At 40.3% G+C, this 16,934-nt stretch overlaps 1 protein-coding gene and 1 long non-coding RNA gene across 3 annotated transcripts in view; one reads left to right on the top strand and one right to left on the bottom strand.

Annotated features, from left to right (window-relative positions):
- The window catches only part of LOC145399837 (uncharacterized), a 61,958-nt gene that overhangs the window by 15,045 nt on the left and 29,979 nt on the right, over window positions 1–16,934 (top strand). The gene's annotated exons all lie outside the window — the stretch shown is intronic.
- The window catches only part of LOC145399832 (uncharacterized), a 195,256-nt gene continuing 179,738 nt past the window's right edge, over window positions 1,417–16,934 (bottom strand). The window contains exon 19 of the mRNA XM_080272399.1: window positions 1,417–1,939. Coding sequence (XP_080128525.1) covers window positions 1,894–1,939 — 46 coding nt within the window. The 3' untranslated portion in view covers window positions 1,417–1,893. The remainder of the gene's footprint in view (window positions 1,940–16,934) is intronic.

The raw sequence follows: 16,934 nt of genomic DNA, 5'->3' as shown, positions 1-16,934 counted from the left end.
AGAGGTTCGTGCCCCACCCAAACCGCCACTTAAGATTGGTACCACCATAACAATGTACGGTACTGTAATGCAAAGAGGAAGGACTCATATGAGCTGAAGACTTGAAAGTGTGTACAGATGTATGGTAATGCAAATATTGTATATAAGAGAAATATTATGGATTTTGTCAAGAACATTATGATAATGCATGACCTGATGTACACTTGTGGTATCACAAATCACTAGTCATTATAAAAAACTGCTTTTGAGGCTTTTCAGCTCACTTAAATTCTGATTATGCAGAGACCATACCACACACATTCAGTAATAGTACTATGAGTTTACCTCAACAGGAAAATAAAAAAAGTATAAGAAACAAGTACAGTATATTACAACTATGCACGAGAATAAGCCAGTGAATTAAGTATGTATATAAATAATTATAAGCAGAGACAGAGTGAATATACAGTACATTACAAATACAATGATCCCTGATCAGCTTTATGGAAAGCCTAAACCTGGGAGAGTGCTGATGATATTGAAACCGTCTTCAAACCACTGAGTTCAAATTAATCCTATGTACAGTGTTGTCAGAATCAAATGTAACATTCTGTATGAAAAGATTACATTAGCTACCAAATTCCTGGAATCTGCAATTATACATTCTATCATTTCCATACATTATATATATATATATATATATATATATATAGACATAGATACACACACACACACATACGCAAAATTATTGTAATTTAACCCCTAAAAGATGGGTGTCCGCATAGATAGATTGATATAGATAGAGAGACATAGATACACACACACACATACATATGCAAAATTTTTGTAATTTAACCCCTAAAAGATGGGTGTCCGCATATGCTGTCTGAGGGTACTAGGACCAAAAAGACAGGTGTTCGCATATGCTGTCCGAGGGTACTAGGACCAAAAAGACAGGTGTCCGCATGTGCAGTCACGCCCCCCCACCTCCTCCACCCAACCCACACAACCCCCCTACCACCACAGCTACACACCACTCCCCATCCCATCCACCCCTACCACCACCCCACCCCCCACACACCCCCACCTAACCCCCAACCCCCCACCACCCTCCCACAGCTCCCCTAATGCCCCACCACCCCTGACCCCCAACCCTCTATACCCACACCCCCCTACAAGCCCCCCACCACCCCTTACTCCCCCAATCCCTACCCCCACCACAATCCTCCAAACCATTCTCTACCCCACCCCCCCATCCCTGAACATCACCCCCCTCCTACCCACCCCCAACCCCCATTTCCCCAACCATCCCCTACCCTCACCCCCATCCTCCCAACCACCCCCACCCCCCTGCATCACCCCACCACTTCCCTGCCACCCCCCCACTCCCCAACCACATCCACCTCACAAACCCCCCCACTAAATCGTACCCGCAGATTATGCCCGTCCTGAGCGTATGTCAAAATATTCCGATGCCAGTCTTTTAGGGGTTAATGGGCACAACTTCCTAACTTTTTATGGCATTATATGATAAATAATTTCACTGGGTCAGTAATAATTAAAATCAATATTATGGTATGTTTTAATAGTACAGCTTAAATTTTCTGCAACTTTACTACTGCAATGTTCTCTCTACCTTGTATGTGTGAAAGCAAACTGCAGCATCGAGTTCAAAACTTATTATGTACAGGTATCTTATTTTACTATTTTTTAACACAAGATCTGACGGTTTCAAAAGTGGAATTTCCTGTTTTTATATGTAGTATCTTCTAAAGGCAGTCATAAAAAAAAAAAAAAAGTACTATATAAACCACAACTAAAGTAGTTTGCTCAGTGTTGTGTACAGAAAGGTTGACTGGTGGTTCATACCTGTCCTTGGAATCTGCATACTTGACTCCAGAACACTTGTGATGATTAGTAATCCACAAGTCGAATTCTACCAATGCGACCACCATCCTCCCTGAAAAATAAACAACAAATACGTATTGTGTCTACAAGCTGTATCTATATGATTTCATTGTTTTAAGTTTTCCCAAGTCTGGTAAGAGACAAGGGGGGGAACAAATAACAGCACTTTCAAACTACAGTCTGAAGTCAGGGGTGGGGGTGGGGGGATGATATGGTGATTTTACAGCATATGGGCTTATCCTAACACATTTTTTTTTCAATCTGTGGTCAAAAATGAATCTTTACTATCAGTCTGTGACTTGAAAAACAATATCATTCGGCACCAGCTGTGACTGCTGTGCTGTCTGGGAGCAATAATTCCCTACTTTCATACCAGTTTTAGTGCACTCTGTTTTAACACACCCTCACTATGTGTCTACAGTTGCAGCTTTCTTACAAATTCTTGCTGTAAGATTCACCTTTCCTCAACTGCGTACTGAACCTGAAATCTGGACTCGCTTATATCTGGAGTACTTAAAAAGAAGCCTACAGGATAGTTCTATCTGGTCCTCTTTTTATAAATCACATAAATATAGTGAATTATTTATTTGTTTTCTTCAGACACTACTTGCAACACAACAAAGAAACAAATTATACAGGTCTATATGTATACACACACAGTTGGACCTCTCTATTCACTGAGGTTACGTCAAGTGACTACCCATCAAATAGTGATTTATCTTATAGTAAGGTGATTATATATATGTATATATATATATATATATTTTTCTTTTTCTTTTAATGTGAGGAAGAAGGAACCAAAGGCTAGGAGCCTGCAAACTGATCCTTCCAAGAAAAAACAAAAACAATATAAAAGAGAGCCAAATTCAAGATCCGTTCATTTCGAGATGCCTGGATGCACTGTGTTTGAAAAATTGGGGATAATAGGAAATACAGGTATACCTCAATATACGATTCCCCTAGATGCAATACCCTGGCCTAATGATGGGGGTAGAAATACCACCATACCCGGCCTAACGATGGCCAAACCCCGGATGAACAATGGATTCTCATTTTTAAAAACAATTTTGATGATATTTTAGACTAAAATTGTGTGTTTAGGTTGATTTATAAACTGTTTTTAAACTTAGATTAATGTGTTTTGGCCACAGGTGGGGTGAATATTGTCAATTTGGGAGTACAGTTTACTATGCTTGATTTTTTCCAGAGTGATATTTGACAATTTTCAGATTTTATTTGTTGATTTTAGAGTTATTTACAGGTGTTAGGCTTAGGTTAGCTTCCTTCACAGCTGTTAGGCCGTTTAGATTGGCTTTAGACTTGTTTTGGGGCTCATTTGGGTGGGTTTTGGACTTTGTTGGGGGGAAACCCAAGGCTGAAAAACACATCCCATTACATGTTAAATCTACCCTGATAAGCGATACCCCCGCCTAACAATGAGTTTTTACCTAACCAATTGCATCGTTAAACCAGGGTATACCTGTACAGACACAGGGAGACAGTTCCAAATTTGACCTGCTGCATAAATGAAGGACAGGAAGTAACAGTTAACTCTTGGATCAGAGAGTTGGACAGAAATGGGGTAAGAGTTTGTTGCTTGATGGGTGCTACGCACCCATCATAGAAGTGGAGAGATGCAAGCAGACAGTTCAGAGGGGCAGTGACCATTGAAGTAGCGATAGAAAAGAGATAAAGATGCAACAATGCGGCAAAGAGAGACAGGTTGAAGGGAGCCAGTAAGAGGAGGAGAGTTAATGAGACGAAAAGCTTTTGACTCCGCTCAATTGAGAAGAGCTGTATGTGGGGAGCCTCCCCACATACGAGATTTGTACTCTACACTGGGATGAGTAAAACCCATGTATAAAGGCAACAACTGTGCACACCTAGTCTCTTGGAAGCAGATTTTACAAGAGATGTAACATGATCTTTCTAAGATAAATCATGAATGAATGAAACCCCAAGTATGTTTAAAGATGATGCCGGGTTGAGCTGGATTTTATTAATCATCAGTGGGTGCTCCTGTAGAAGATTTTGTTGGGCTGATAAGTTTAAGAACTGAATCTTTGATGCATCAAAAACAACAAGATTACTTTTACCCTAGTCAGAGATACGAGCCATGTCAGACATTAGGTGTGCCAAAGCCTCATCCCTTGTTTGTTGAAGTAACTGCTGAGAGGGATGTTGCGGGAATTGAATGGAAAGGTGAAGGGTGGAATCATCAGCGTATGAGTGGATAGGATTAGATGTACAGCTCAGAAGGTCACTGATGAATAAAAGGAAGAGAGTTGGTGACAGGACAAAGCCCTGAGGAACACCACTATTGATAGATCTAGGAAAGTAATATCGTTTTGGTCAAGGGTGACCCACCCCCCAAAAACTCAAACTGTATGCCAGGCAGTGGCTCTGAGGTAGAAAATAACCAATCTGCAGTAGAGGGTATGTGAAGAACAACCAGGACAACCAAGATCAGCCAGTGAGGAATTAGGGGAGAAGCTGTGTTCTTTTATGTTCATTAATTATCAAGGGAATTCATAAAGAAGTATGTCAGTGTAATACAGCTGTGTAAAGACCATCCTGCATTCCCTTAAGTTGACAGTCTTTGTAAATAATGCAGACAGTATTATTTTAAAATCACAGACATACAGACAGACACAAATCTTGGCTCTGACCATCACTGTAGTGATTCTCATGACTGCTCAGCAAGGCCAGGCAGAATTTATACAGTAAAATTCCTAAACTCATGTGGTAGGTGGTGACGACCATCATCCAATCACTTGATGTAGTGCTACCTACTTTTTCCTTCACCTTTATCATTATTTTTTCTATGTCTGCCCTCCTCTCTTCCTATTACTCACACTTTTCCTGATGCTTTTAATTACTCTTCTTTCGTTTCCAGATTGCTTTACACTGAGTGACAAGCCTAATGGTTTCCTCTAAGCCAGGAAACCATTTACAATGCTGGGTAGTAACCATCTAACCAATTCATATGTGTTCCCTATGTGTCAACAAGTGGGTTGGTGAAGGGATAGTGCCCCTCCCCGTAAAACCACTAACTAAAAGACAAACGGCCACCCCTTGTGGGGATTGTGACGTCTGGCTATATATAGATAGACAGACTGCAATGGTCAGGATCAGGAGGGTTTTGGAAGATTTTTTTTTTTTTTTTACTGGAAAAATTACATGATTAATCATATGTATAGATATCCACATGTCCCTTGCCATTACCTTTCAGCACTCACTGTGTTCACACTACAGTTTATTATCTTGTATTAATGGTTTCACAGGATTCATTCCTCCTCCCCCCCCCATTCATCATCTGAACCTCTGTTGCCCCATGAGGAGCTAGGAGACCAAGGCTAGGCAAGTTGGTCATGACATTTAAGATGAAAGTGACCAGCCTCACTCATCCCTGAATGTCGTTATGTGAGCAATAAACCTCAACCACCCCTTGGATATAAACCTGTACCCACTCAATGCAACTGGACTGCCTTAATTACCCACTAAACCACCAGATGCCAAAATTTGGTTATATGGTTACCACCCAGCACAGTACATGCATTCCTGGCATAAAGGAAACCATTTGGCTTGTCACTCAGCGTGAAGTCACCCGTAGACAGAAGGAAGAGGAAAGAATGACATAAGAGGAAGGAAGGGAAGAAGGAAGGAAGAGAGGCATAGGCAGCTACCCAAGAGTAGCACTACATCGAGTGAGTGGACTGGCCTAACTTACATTATCACTCTTCATGCCCAGCATCCCACTGCCCAAGTAAACTTGTATACATTATCCTATTTGTGGACAATAACAATAAAAGCAACTCTATTAACTATAGCATCGTCAAGTTAAGAAAGAGCATATCAGTACCCCGTACGACTGTTCACTATGTGAAAAATCGCAAAAATTATATTGCAAAAGTTTGTTCTTTTTTTGGAATAACATTACAAAATTAGTAGTGATTTCACCACAATGACATTTTCAACAGCTGCCTCTGAGAATCTCATGCAGACGTGGTGATGCATGCAAGCCAACAGTCAGCTGTCGGAGCCAAGATGGCTGCCCAGTGTTTACATTCACTATGATCGTCTGCCTTTTGTTCTATTTTGTGCATGAAACACCACTGTTATCACAAAATAGTAGTGCAAGTGCCTAACAAAAAATGCAGTGTGAGATATTAAACAAAGTGATGCCTTTTAGTGTATGAAATACTGAAACTTGTGACTTGGGAATCGTGTCAACCTTACGTACACAGCTATGACAGGACCTCCAGTCAGGTGAATGAGGCAAGATGGCTGCCCAATATTTACAACTGCCAGGATCATCTGCCTTTCATTCCATTTTGTGCATGAAAGGCCACTGAAACACCACTGCTGTAGCCAAATAACAGTGCAAGTGCACAACAAATGGTGCAGTGTGCAACACTGAGTGAAGTGATAATTTTTTTTGTCTTAAATACAGAAACTTGTGACTTGATAATCATGTCTGGTTAGTAAGCTACCCCTAGTGAAAAGCATGATGCTACTCAGGGGCTCTGGGGGCATGCCAAGAAGGGTAAGATTTTTCATATTTGCGGTTTCAAGGTCGAGGGCACCCTCCCTATAACCCCAATGAAACCATGTTATACTGATGTCACTGTATGATAAATTATAATGTAAATGGTTTTCACCTCACACAACCCCATCATATGGCAAGATCTGACTGTAATGCACTGGTTGCCACTGTGTCAGTACAATTACCCATTGTTCCAGAGATCATCTGATCCAATTTATGGACTACTGGACTTGCTAAGATTAGTGTTCAGTGATTTTCAATTATCATACCTCAATATACTTTTCACTTTGATATGCTGATATGTCAGTGTGGTTGAAGTGATATTTTACATTCAGTATTTCAGGGCTGATATTTTCATTGGCCACTAATTCTGCAAATTTATCAGGATCAACTTGCCTAGCCCCGGGTTCCTATGCTCCTCATGGGGCAACACAGGATTGGATGATGGATGGATGTGCACAAATTTTTTAGTGACATCCTTGACAGCAAACATTTCTTTCCCACATGTCTTCACACACTTTATTCCATGACGTCTAAATCTGTTCTGACCCTTGGCCTTTGATTGATGCTGCTACTGTGAGTGAGGCAATAGGCAGGATGAAGGTGGGGAAGACAGCAGGTGTGTCTGGGTTGACTGCCGAAATGTTGAAGGCCTCAGGCGATATAGGGGTGAGGTTAGTCACTGACCTGATAAATAGGATTATTTATGAGTGCATTGTCCCAGATGACTGGCTGAAGAGTGTAATTGTAAATGTGTATAAAGGGAAGGGTGATGCCCTGGAAAGAGGAAATTATAGAGGTATAAAGCTTTTAGATCAGATGATGAAGGTAATGGAGAGAGTTTTAGAAGGTATGATCAGAGAAAGAGTGAATATTGATGAGATGCAGTTTGGGTTTATGCCAGGTAGGGGGACCACTGGTGCCATATTCGTTGTTTGACAGCTTCAGGAAAAATATATTGGTAGGTCCACTCTCATCTTTAATGTCGGGACCAACTGCTTAGCCCCGGGCTCCTACGCTCCTCATGGGGCAATGTAGGATTGGATGATGGATGGATGGAGAAGGGATCTGTATTTTGTTTTTGTTGATTTGGAAAAGGCCTTTGACAGAGACCCTAGAGAGGTGGTGAAGTGGGCAATGAAAAAGCTTGGCTTGGAGGAGTGGCTGGTTAGGGTGGTTATGGCCATGTATGTGGATGCTCACACCCAGGTAAGAGTGAATGGAGATTTGAGTGATGAGTTTTCCGTGAATGTTGGTGTGCATCAGTGGTCAGTTTTGAGTCCCATGTTGTTTATCATGGTACTTGAAGCCCTTTCACGACTTTAGAAAAGGACTCCCGTGGAAGTTGTTGTATGCTGACGATTTGGTGTTGATTGCAGAGAGCGAAAGGGAGGCGGAGGAAAGGTTTAGGAAGTGGAGAGATGGTATGGGGCACAAGGGCTTAAGGGTAAATGCAGATAAAACAAAAGTGATGATATCTAGGGTTGGTGGTGGTACTGTCAAAGATGAGGGAGAGTGGCCATGTGCAGTTTGCCACAAGGGCGTGGGAAGTAATTCCATCTTGTGCGGTCTGTGTGATAAATGGGTGCATAAGAGATGTAGTGGTATCAGAGGTAGACTGCGAGATAATGCTGATTTTATGTGTACAGCGTGTTGAGGAGAGCAGGTGGAGATTGTCAGACGTGAAAGGGTTGAACTTGCTGGTGAATCTAATGAGTGTGTGGAAGAGTTTTGTTATTTGGGAGACATGTTGTGTGTGGGAGGTGGGGCTGGAGCTAGCTCTGTGGCTAGCGTGAGAAGTGGTTGGAAGAAGTCCAGGGAGTTCTTGCCTCTACTGACATTGAGAGGACTCTCCCTACATGCTAAGGGGTCTTTGTATGCAGCATGTGTTAGGAGTGTAAAGCTATATGGTAGTGAGACCTGGGTAGTAAAGGAGGAGGATATTCGTCAGCTCAGACGTACAGAAATGACAATGATTAGGTGGATGTGTAGTGCGTCCCTGCGTCCAAGGTCTGGGGGGGCTGGGTTTACAATGGAAGAGTTGAGAGGTACGATGAGACTGGAGTATATTGGTGTTGTGATGAGGAGAGGTTGATTGAGATGGTTTGGACATGTGGAGAGGATGGGGGATGATAACTGGGTGAGGAAGGTGAGAAGTGTTAATACTGGGGGTGGGATTATGAGGGGTAGACTGAGAAAGACATGGGACGAGGTCATTAAGTGTGACCTCAGGGTTAAGGGACTGAACAGGGAGGCTGCAATGGATCGTGCAGCATGGACAGCCGCCATTAGGTGACCAAGGCCGACGCATGCAAGCATGTTGGAGCCTTTAAAAATGAAACGTCGGCCAACCAATGGAATATTGTATTCACAAGACTGAGTGGCTTTACAGTGAAATTCCTTAGCTTTCTCTTTCAGTAAAGGCCCAGAAATAGCAGGTCCTTCACTTCCTATGTTGTTTAAACCATTCATATGGCACTTGGTCAACGGTGGCCCATTTGGGTTCACTTAAATTTTTCCTGTTTGTCATAGAGTTGCAACATAAAGTAATAATAATAATAATAATAATCTGGCCTTTTGTTTCTCAAAAGCGCCAGTTCTTCCTTTGAGAATTCACTAGCGCTTGACACCCATACATTATTTTTACAATTACAAGAATTGTGGCATTTCTTGTATATAATACAAGCTACATCATATATACATGTAAGTGACAATAATTAAACCCTATAATCATCCGTCATAGTACCTCTCTCCAGGTCATAGCTTTTTGAAAAAAGAAAGCCTTTCAGCTGTCTCTTAAAGGATTCAGCAGTAGAGAGTTGTCTTATGGACAATGGCAATCTGTTATATAATTTAGGGGCTCTATACGCAAAAGAACGATCAGAGAAAGATGACTGGTGAATGGCTCCTGGCTCATCAAGACGCATGGAGTCATCTTCATTGCGTAACATCACACCTGGGCGTGCCCATGGGAGTTTTAACAATTCAGCAAGATAGGAAACAGGGAAGTGAGCATGGAAGTGAAAAAGTTACTACATGACAGTATTGTGATACCAACTCTAACGTATGGAAGTGAAGCTTGGACGTTGCTGGAAGGACACAAGTCAAGAGTGAGAGCAGTGGAAATGAGTTATTTAAGAGGAGCCTGTGGAGTCACGTGGAGAGACAGACTGACGAATGAAGATATAAAGGAGCGTTGTGGTGTGGATGTGGATGTGATAGGAAGCGTTATGAGGAACACACTGAGGTGGTTTGGCCATGTGGAGAGGATGGAGGGTGGAAGACTGACGAAGAGAGTGTATGTGAGTGAGATGGAGGGGGGAAGAGGGAGGGGGAGGCCGAGGATGAGATGGAGGGATGGGGTGGAGAGGTATATGAGAGAGGGGGGTGTGAGTTGGGAGCAGGGCAGTGAAATGGCGGGGGACAGGGCGACTTGGAGGCGATTTGTTTGTGGCCACCCCAAACGGGATTGAGGCGTCTGGCAATAGATAGATAGACAGATAGATAGATTACTGGAATCGGGGAATAACACTGCAGACTGTTCAAGTAATTCATTGTGTGTGTGTGTGTGTATTTACCTAGTTGTGACATACTGGAAATGAGCTATGCTCGTGGGGTCCTGTCTCAGTGTTTCAACCATTGAAGCTTAGCTCTAAACTCATTTAAGATTATGGACTGGACAATCTCTTCGTCCAAGTTATTCCACAGGTCAAAGGATCTTTATGGAAAACTGTATTTCTTTATATCTTTCAAACAACTTTTCTTTTCAGTTTCTTTCCTTGTCCTCCTGTTGCTCCCTCATCCCATTCAAACAGATCTTCTCTGTCAGTTTTGTCTACACCCATCATGGCCATGAAGAAGTACTTCTTCAGGTCATGATAGTTGCTTTTTTTGTTGTTTAGGCTATTTTTGTAACTCTCATCACTGTTAACATGTCATATGCAATCCTGGAGTTGCAATTTAATACTGCATGGCACTTTTGCTGAATGAAGGGTGATACATTATATTGTCAATATCATTTTCTTGCCTTGTAACTATAAGATCTAGTACTGATGAATCATCAAGTCCTCTTTTTCTGGTGTTTTCCTTTATATGCTGTTAGGAAAAACTCCTGCACAAGATCTAGGAGCTTTTGATCCCAACAGCTTTCATGGCTTCTTACATCTAGAGTATCCTAATTCATATTTGAACTGAAATCTCCAGTTAATATAATTCTTTCAGATTCCTCTTCCATTCTATGCAGTAATGTTCTTAAACTCTGAATTGTACTTTCTGCCAGGTCCTCATATTCGCCTCTTTCCCAACTGTTTGTTTTGGGTGGCATGTATAAATTTGCCACAATGACTTTTCCTTCTGATGTGTTATTCTCTAATGCAGTCTGTTCTGCTTGTGAGAGTATATCTAGTTCTATTTCTTTGACTTGTGATTTTTCTTTGTTAAAATTATAATTCCTCCTCCTTTTCTAAAATTTCAGTCTCTTCTCCATATATTGTACTCCTCTAAGTTTAGAGTATTGTTTGATATCTTTGGGGTTAATTTTGTTTCAGTTAGGCAAATGATATGTGTTTCCTTTTCTTTGGTACAGTCTTTCATCTCTAATAATTTTGACACCATTCCATCTACATTTGAGTACATCAACATAATCATCCTGTTTATATACTTGCCATAGCTTGAGTCTACTACCTTCCTTCTTTTTAATCCCTGTTGGTTATGTACCACTTTTGTACCTGCAGTCCAATTACAGGCATACCTCAATATACGATACCCCTAGATGCAATACCCCGGTTTAATGATGGGGATAGGAATACCACCATACACCGCCTAACGATGGCCAAACCCTGGTTTATCGATGGGTTATTTGATTTTTTTTACATATTTCGATTATAGTTTAGACTAAAACTGTGTGTTTAGGTTAATTAATAAACTGTTTTTAGGCTAAGATTAATGTGTTTTTGCCATAGGTGGGGTGAACATTGTCATTCTGGGGTACAGTTTACTAAGTTTGATTTTTTCCAGACTGAAATTTGACAATTTTCAAATTTTATTTGTTGGTTTTACTCAGTTATTTACAGGTGTTAGGCTTAGGTTAGCTTCTTTTACAGCTGTTAGGCCATTTAGACTGGCTTTAACCCCTACACCGCGGGCATGTTTACCAATGTTTTGCGTGTGCCGCCGGGTTATTCGGGCTCCGACAGACTCTCAAAAAATATTTGCCAAAAATCAGTTATTAGTCCTAGAATATTAAAATTATATATGCTTATGGCACATACCTTCAGCTTTCTCCTGGAATGTTTGTTGAGCCTTCGTCGGTTACCATAGGACTTGTGGAGACCTCTGAAGTTGGGTAACGAAGTCTCCACTTTACACTTCCCGACAACCCGTAATATGATTACCACAGCCAGATATTAACACTATAAACACTACTCTATGATTTTCAAGTAGTTTGGGATCCATACTCCAAAAAAAAACCCACTGTGAAAGCAATGAAAATTACGAGCGCGTCTGACCATCGCACTTGCGCTAGTTCGCTCTTGGTACTCTGTCATTTATTATTCATAAAACCCCTCACACTTTATATTTCTATTACTATATAACACTTATATATATCTACAGTCTTTATCCATAAGTTTCCTTCAGTAGTATTAGTTTATTGTCACTGTAGGGATTCAATTTCTTTCAGTAAAATACGTAGCATTCACTTTCTCGTCCTGTATACTAGCATTGAGAGTGAATGTCACTTTCACCTTCACTCTCATAACTCATAGTATTCAGACATGCTAGAGTGAAACTTTCACTTTCATTACTCCTAGGGTATATACTCGTATTCTTATAATACTACTCATTTACATTTCTATTTACGTTCTCTATTTTATTTACGTTATTTACATTTCTATTTTATTTACCCTGTGTTATGCACTGTCACTTGAAGTAACTTATAAAACTATTTTCCACTGTTCACGTATATTTACATTCATTACTTTCACTTGCTGTTTACACATTATTTACAATTCCACTTGCAATGTTTACTCAATAGAAAGATCGTAGTCACTCTTTTATCAATTGTCAGCCCTTTACCTCTTTCCACACGAGGTTTAGTAGGGGGTAAAGGTCACAGGGCCCTTTGCATGGGGGTGAAAAGTCCCCGAAGCTAGCAAGAGCGAACAGACGTACCTCCACTTCGGAAGATGAGAGTGAACTGATAAGGGTGAGCTGGGGTGGTGGCCTACCTAGGGAAATTCATTACTACCAACGTTAGCCTCTTGACACAGCTAATTTATAGCAGTGAAATGACTGGCAGGAAATCTAGACAATACATTATAAATTAGGTAGTTCCAGGTGAATGTAAATATCACTTAGGCTTCTCCCTTCCCTCCTTATATGTATATTTATTACGAAAATAGATTATAGGTCATATTTCAAGGGGAAATAAACAGCGAAATTTAGCGAACGAGTGCACGTGAGGTGTTGTCAGGTGATAATTAGCCAATTCCAGGTGTATGGCACTCTCACTTACCTTATTTCTTTCTTGTATATATTATTTGGTATAAGAATAGGGCATAGGGCTTATTTCAATGGATGAAATCAGTGAAAAATTCCAGGGAAGATTTACTTAGCGTAGCACGGCCGGGCAGGCGAGAGGATAGGGTAATGGAGGGGGGGTAGGGAGGGGAGTCAAGAACAGGGAGAAATGGCTAAATTGTCAACAATGGATGGGAGTACAGATGAGATTAGGAGTGCTGACTAGTGTTGGACATTGGCAGTACTGATAGATGATACAAGACCCCACTTGGAAGCCCGGGTGAATTCAAAATAACACAGAATCACAAAAGCAACGCCCCACGGTATGATCCCTTGCTCAAATAACACAGAATCACAAAAGCAACGCCCCACGGTATGATCCCTTGCTCCCAAGCGTCACGAAAGTGATGCCCCACGGTTAAGGGGTTAAGTTTGTTTTTGGAGTCATTTGGGTGGGTTTTGGACTTGGTTAGGGGGGAAACCCATGGCTGAAAGAAACATCCCATTACTTTACATGTTAAATCTACCCTGATATACGATACCCTGCTTAATGATGGGTTTTTACTTAACCAATTGCATCGTTAAACTGGGGTACACCTGTACTTTGTAAAAAAAAAAAAAAAAAAAAAAAAAAAAAAAAAAATCTCTTCCTCTGATCTTTCCTCAATCTTTGTTTTTGCATCCTCCCTCTTCTCCTTTAGTATTTCCAATTCCTCATTAGTTAGGCATTTTTTTATCCATACTTTCTTAAATTCCTCTTTTTCCATGAGTTTGTTTGCATTTTTTAGTACTTCCTCCACAGTGTTCATACTCTGGAAGGTTACTTTCAGATGCCTTGACTTATTTTTCTCATATTTCCCTAGCCTTTAATGTTCCTCTATGTCTTTATCACAGATTTCCTCTGATACTTCCTTCAATATTTGCATTATATTTGCCATCTCCTTTTTGTCTCTCAAAATTTTGTTTCTAATTTATTCATCTATACCAGTGATTACTAAATATTTCTTGATATCTGCTGAATCTTTGACCAGTTTTGGGTTATTTTTAATTATTTCTTTCACTTCCTTTCTAATACTCCTCACCCTGCCCTAGGGTGGGAAAGGAGGTCCAGATGATGATGATGATGAATGATGATGACTTCCCTTCTAATGTTTTTTCTCCAACTTTTGTTTCTAAGTCATTCCTTACTTTCACCATTTCAGCATACATAGTTTCTACATTATCTGCATCACTTCATTCACCTGGGTTATCTTCTCTTCAGTATCACTGGCTTGGTCTATCAGACTGCTTGCTGTATCATTTCTGAGCTTCAGAATAATCTCACGGTCGACAACTGTACTTGCCATTTCACTAAAGTTACTTCTAAGTGAACCCACCTCAACTGACAGCTCATCAAATATTGTTGTCTTTCTTGTTCAATGCCGTTACAAATTTTTCATTTTCTTCCTTCTGCATGTGTAACTGCTTCTTAATTTCATCTACAGTATTTCACTTTGAAAAGTTTTTTCCCGTAATGTTTCCATTTCAACCAGTTCTGGGTAGAAATCATCATCCTGTTTTCTAGCTTTATCCCTTTTCTTAACTCCTTACATATTCACTTTACTAGAGATGATGCTCATCTTGTGGTACTTTCACTCTGAAAGATAAGTTATACTTGCAAGTTTGCACTTCCTTGCTACCCGCCGACAGACGACACCCAGCTGTTGATGCGTTGTCAGCGGATTCTTGCACTACTTGGATGTATTCCATCAATTGGAGTCTTCACGAATTCTAGTTCATGGCCTCGCCCGCCAGGTGTCCATACTGTAGCTTCCGGACAGAAAACTGAAAATGTGGACAACTCAAAATATCCATATACCTATACATGTATATATTTCTAGATATTTCTGACGAACATATTTTTCTCATTTATTTTCTGTATAACATGTGATATGTATGCAGTACTGTACGATAACTGCAAGTGCTTCTTTGTCCTTGTGTTCGCTGTTGAGCGCATTCATCTTGGGATATATTCGGTACGTAACTATATTAATTTTTCTTTAAATCGAGCAGCAGTACTCAGTGAATTCGTCCAAGTATTTTGTTGCAGTACATTCCATTATGTGGTAGTCATTTCCCAATCATAGTAACACCGTATGTAGTATCTTGCACTTATACCGAAATATGTTTCCCGGCTTTGAACAATAACAAAGCCAGCCCAGCTGACCGACCCCAGGTGTCGTCTGCACAGAGAGACATGCTGGAAGTTACCATTCCACTCAGTGCGCATGCGCTGAGTGCCCTTTTAGCTGTTATGCTTAATGTATCTGCATCTCATCTCAAGTATTGTGCCACTTGTCAACAACATTTTATGAACTACATGTGTCAGGAAGATGGTTAGATGTCTTACTGACCTATGGATAATTATAGGTCGATATATAGATATATATAGACATGTGTGTTACAGGCAGATTGTGAAATCGGTCAAAGCTATGGTTAGGTTAGGTAAAGTTAGTTTAGGTTTGGTCAGGTTAGGTTAATAGGAGCGTTCGCGCGACTGGAGAAATTCCAGATATCACCGGTATTTTAATTTTTCGGATGGAAAAAAAATCACGTCGGGCAATGATTGAATGGCCTTTTTCATGCATCTTATATATTGTAAAAATATGTAAATATTGTATTTCTTCTCTACAAAACAGTGCTTTGTCAATGCATGAAAATATATAGTAATATAAAAAATATTTCACAGCGGTTGCAGCCTGGTTTATACATGCATAGAAATGTATATATGTATATCTTTAACCAACAATAATAGTTGATTATAATTCATACTAACACATTAAACTTCCTGCGAGTAGGAATAAAACTTAATTCACTTCAAGAAAGCATGTCGATATTTAGTTGCTGCCTCCGGTACAGCAAGTTTTCCAAGCAAACCAAAACAGTTGTGTCTTTCCTCGCTCTGTGACTTACTCCATCAGCTGGCTTGCTGGCAGTGCCAGGCTTCGATACGCTGCAACATTTTAGAGTCTAATAAATATTAAACTATGGATAGACCATATTTGCCATTTTTTGTACAAGTCAGATTATATACGAATGTCATTATTCATACGCCTTTTTTGCTTCTTACAGTCCAAAAACAGTCTTATTGACAGATACTGTCCTAACCTTCTTAGGGAAGAATATATATATATATATATACAAATATTTAGGTGATATTTTGGGTGAAATAGCACAAGTAAGAGTAATTTACATTTTTTTAAAGGTATTTGCTTAACCAATATCGTAAATATCGATCAGAAAAAGAACACTGAAGTTTAACTACGACCCCCTTAGCCCGTCAAAATGAAAATGAGACATGGTTTCTGGCGGTGTCTGGCAGATTTTCCTCCGCGCGAATGCTCCTATTTAGGCTAAAGAGAAGGAAAAGGTAGCTTCCAGCATGTCATTCCGTGCACCAGCTGCATGATGCACCCCATGCAGTATGGGGCCAAATTCGTTTGAAAAATGGACTGTTGCACATCTTAAGCAATACTTAAGACAAAGATCAGTGCCTCATTCGGGATATAGTAAAGGAAAACTAATACAGCTAGTGAGAAACTCTTGAACATCCTGATACACTGGATCAAGTTGAGCCAACTGATGGCAAGCGTGTAGGTGAATCGAGATGGACTGCTTGTGTTAAATAGAAAATTATTAGTATTCCCAGATCCCCATTTATTAACAAATTGGGTTGATGACCCATTTTCTATCCAGTCAGTAAAATGTTTTGAGCATATTGCATGGAATACCATAGCTTTCCATCCTACATTCTGTTTACATTTCATCCACGACTTAGCCCTAGAATGATAATCATGCGCCTGGCAGCTTGGCAGGCATCTGCATGAAGATGCCAGAGATTCCTCATTTCATATCTTGGCCAATATATATCAATATTCAAAGTCAGTGACATGCGTTTATATTACTATTTACAATTTTACCATAGTTTCTGGGTATATAATAA

The sequence above is a fragment of the Coenobita brevimanus genome, chromosome 50 (assembly GCF_032717465.1).
Source record: "Coenobita brevimanus isolate Jiangsu-jjx chromosome 50, ASM3271746v2, whole genome shotgun sequence".
Classification (NCBI taxonomy): domain Eukaryota; kingdom Metazoa; phylum Arthropoda; class Malacostraca; order Decapoda; family Coenobitidae; genus Coenobita; species Coenobita brevimanus.
The sequence above is the reverse complement of the archived record's forward strand: the minus strand, read 5'-3'. Positions and strand labels throughout refer to the sequence as shown.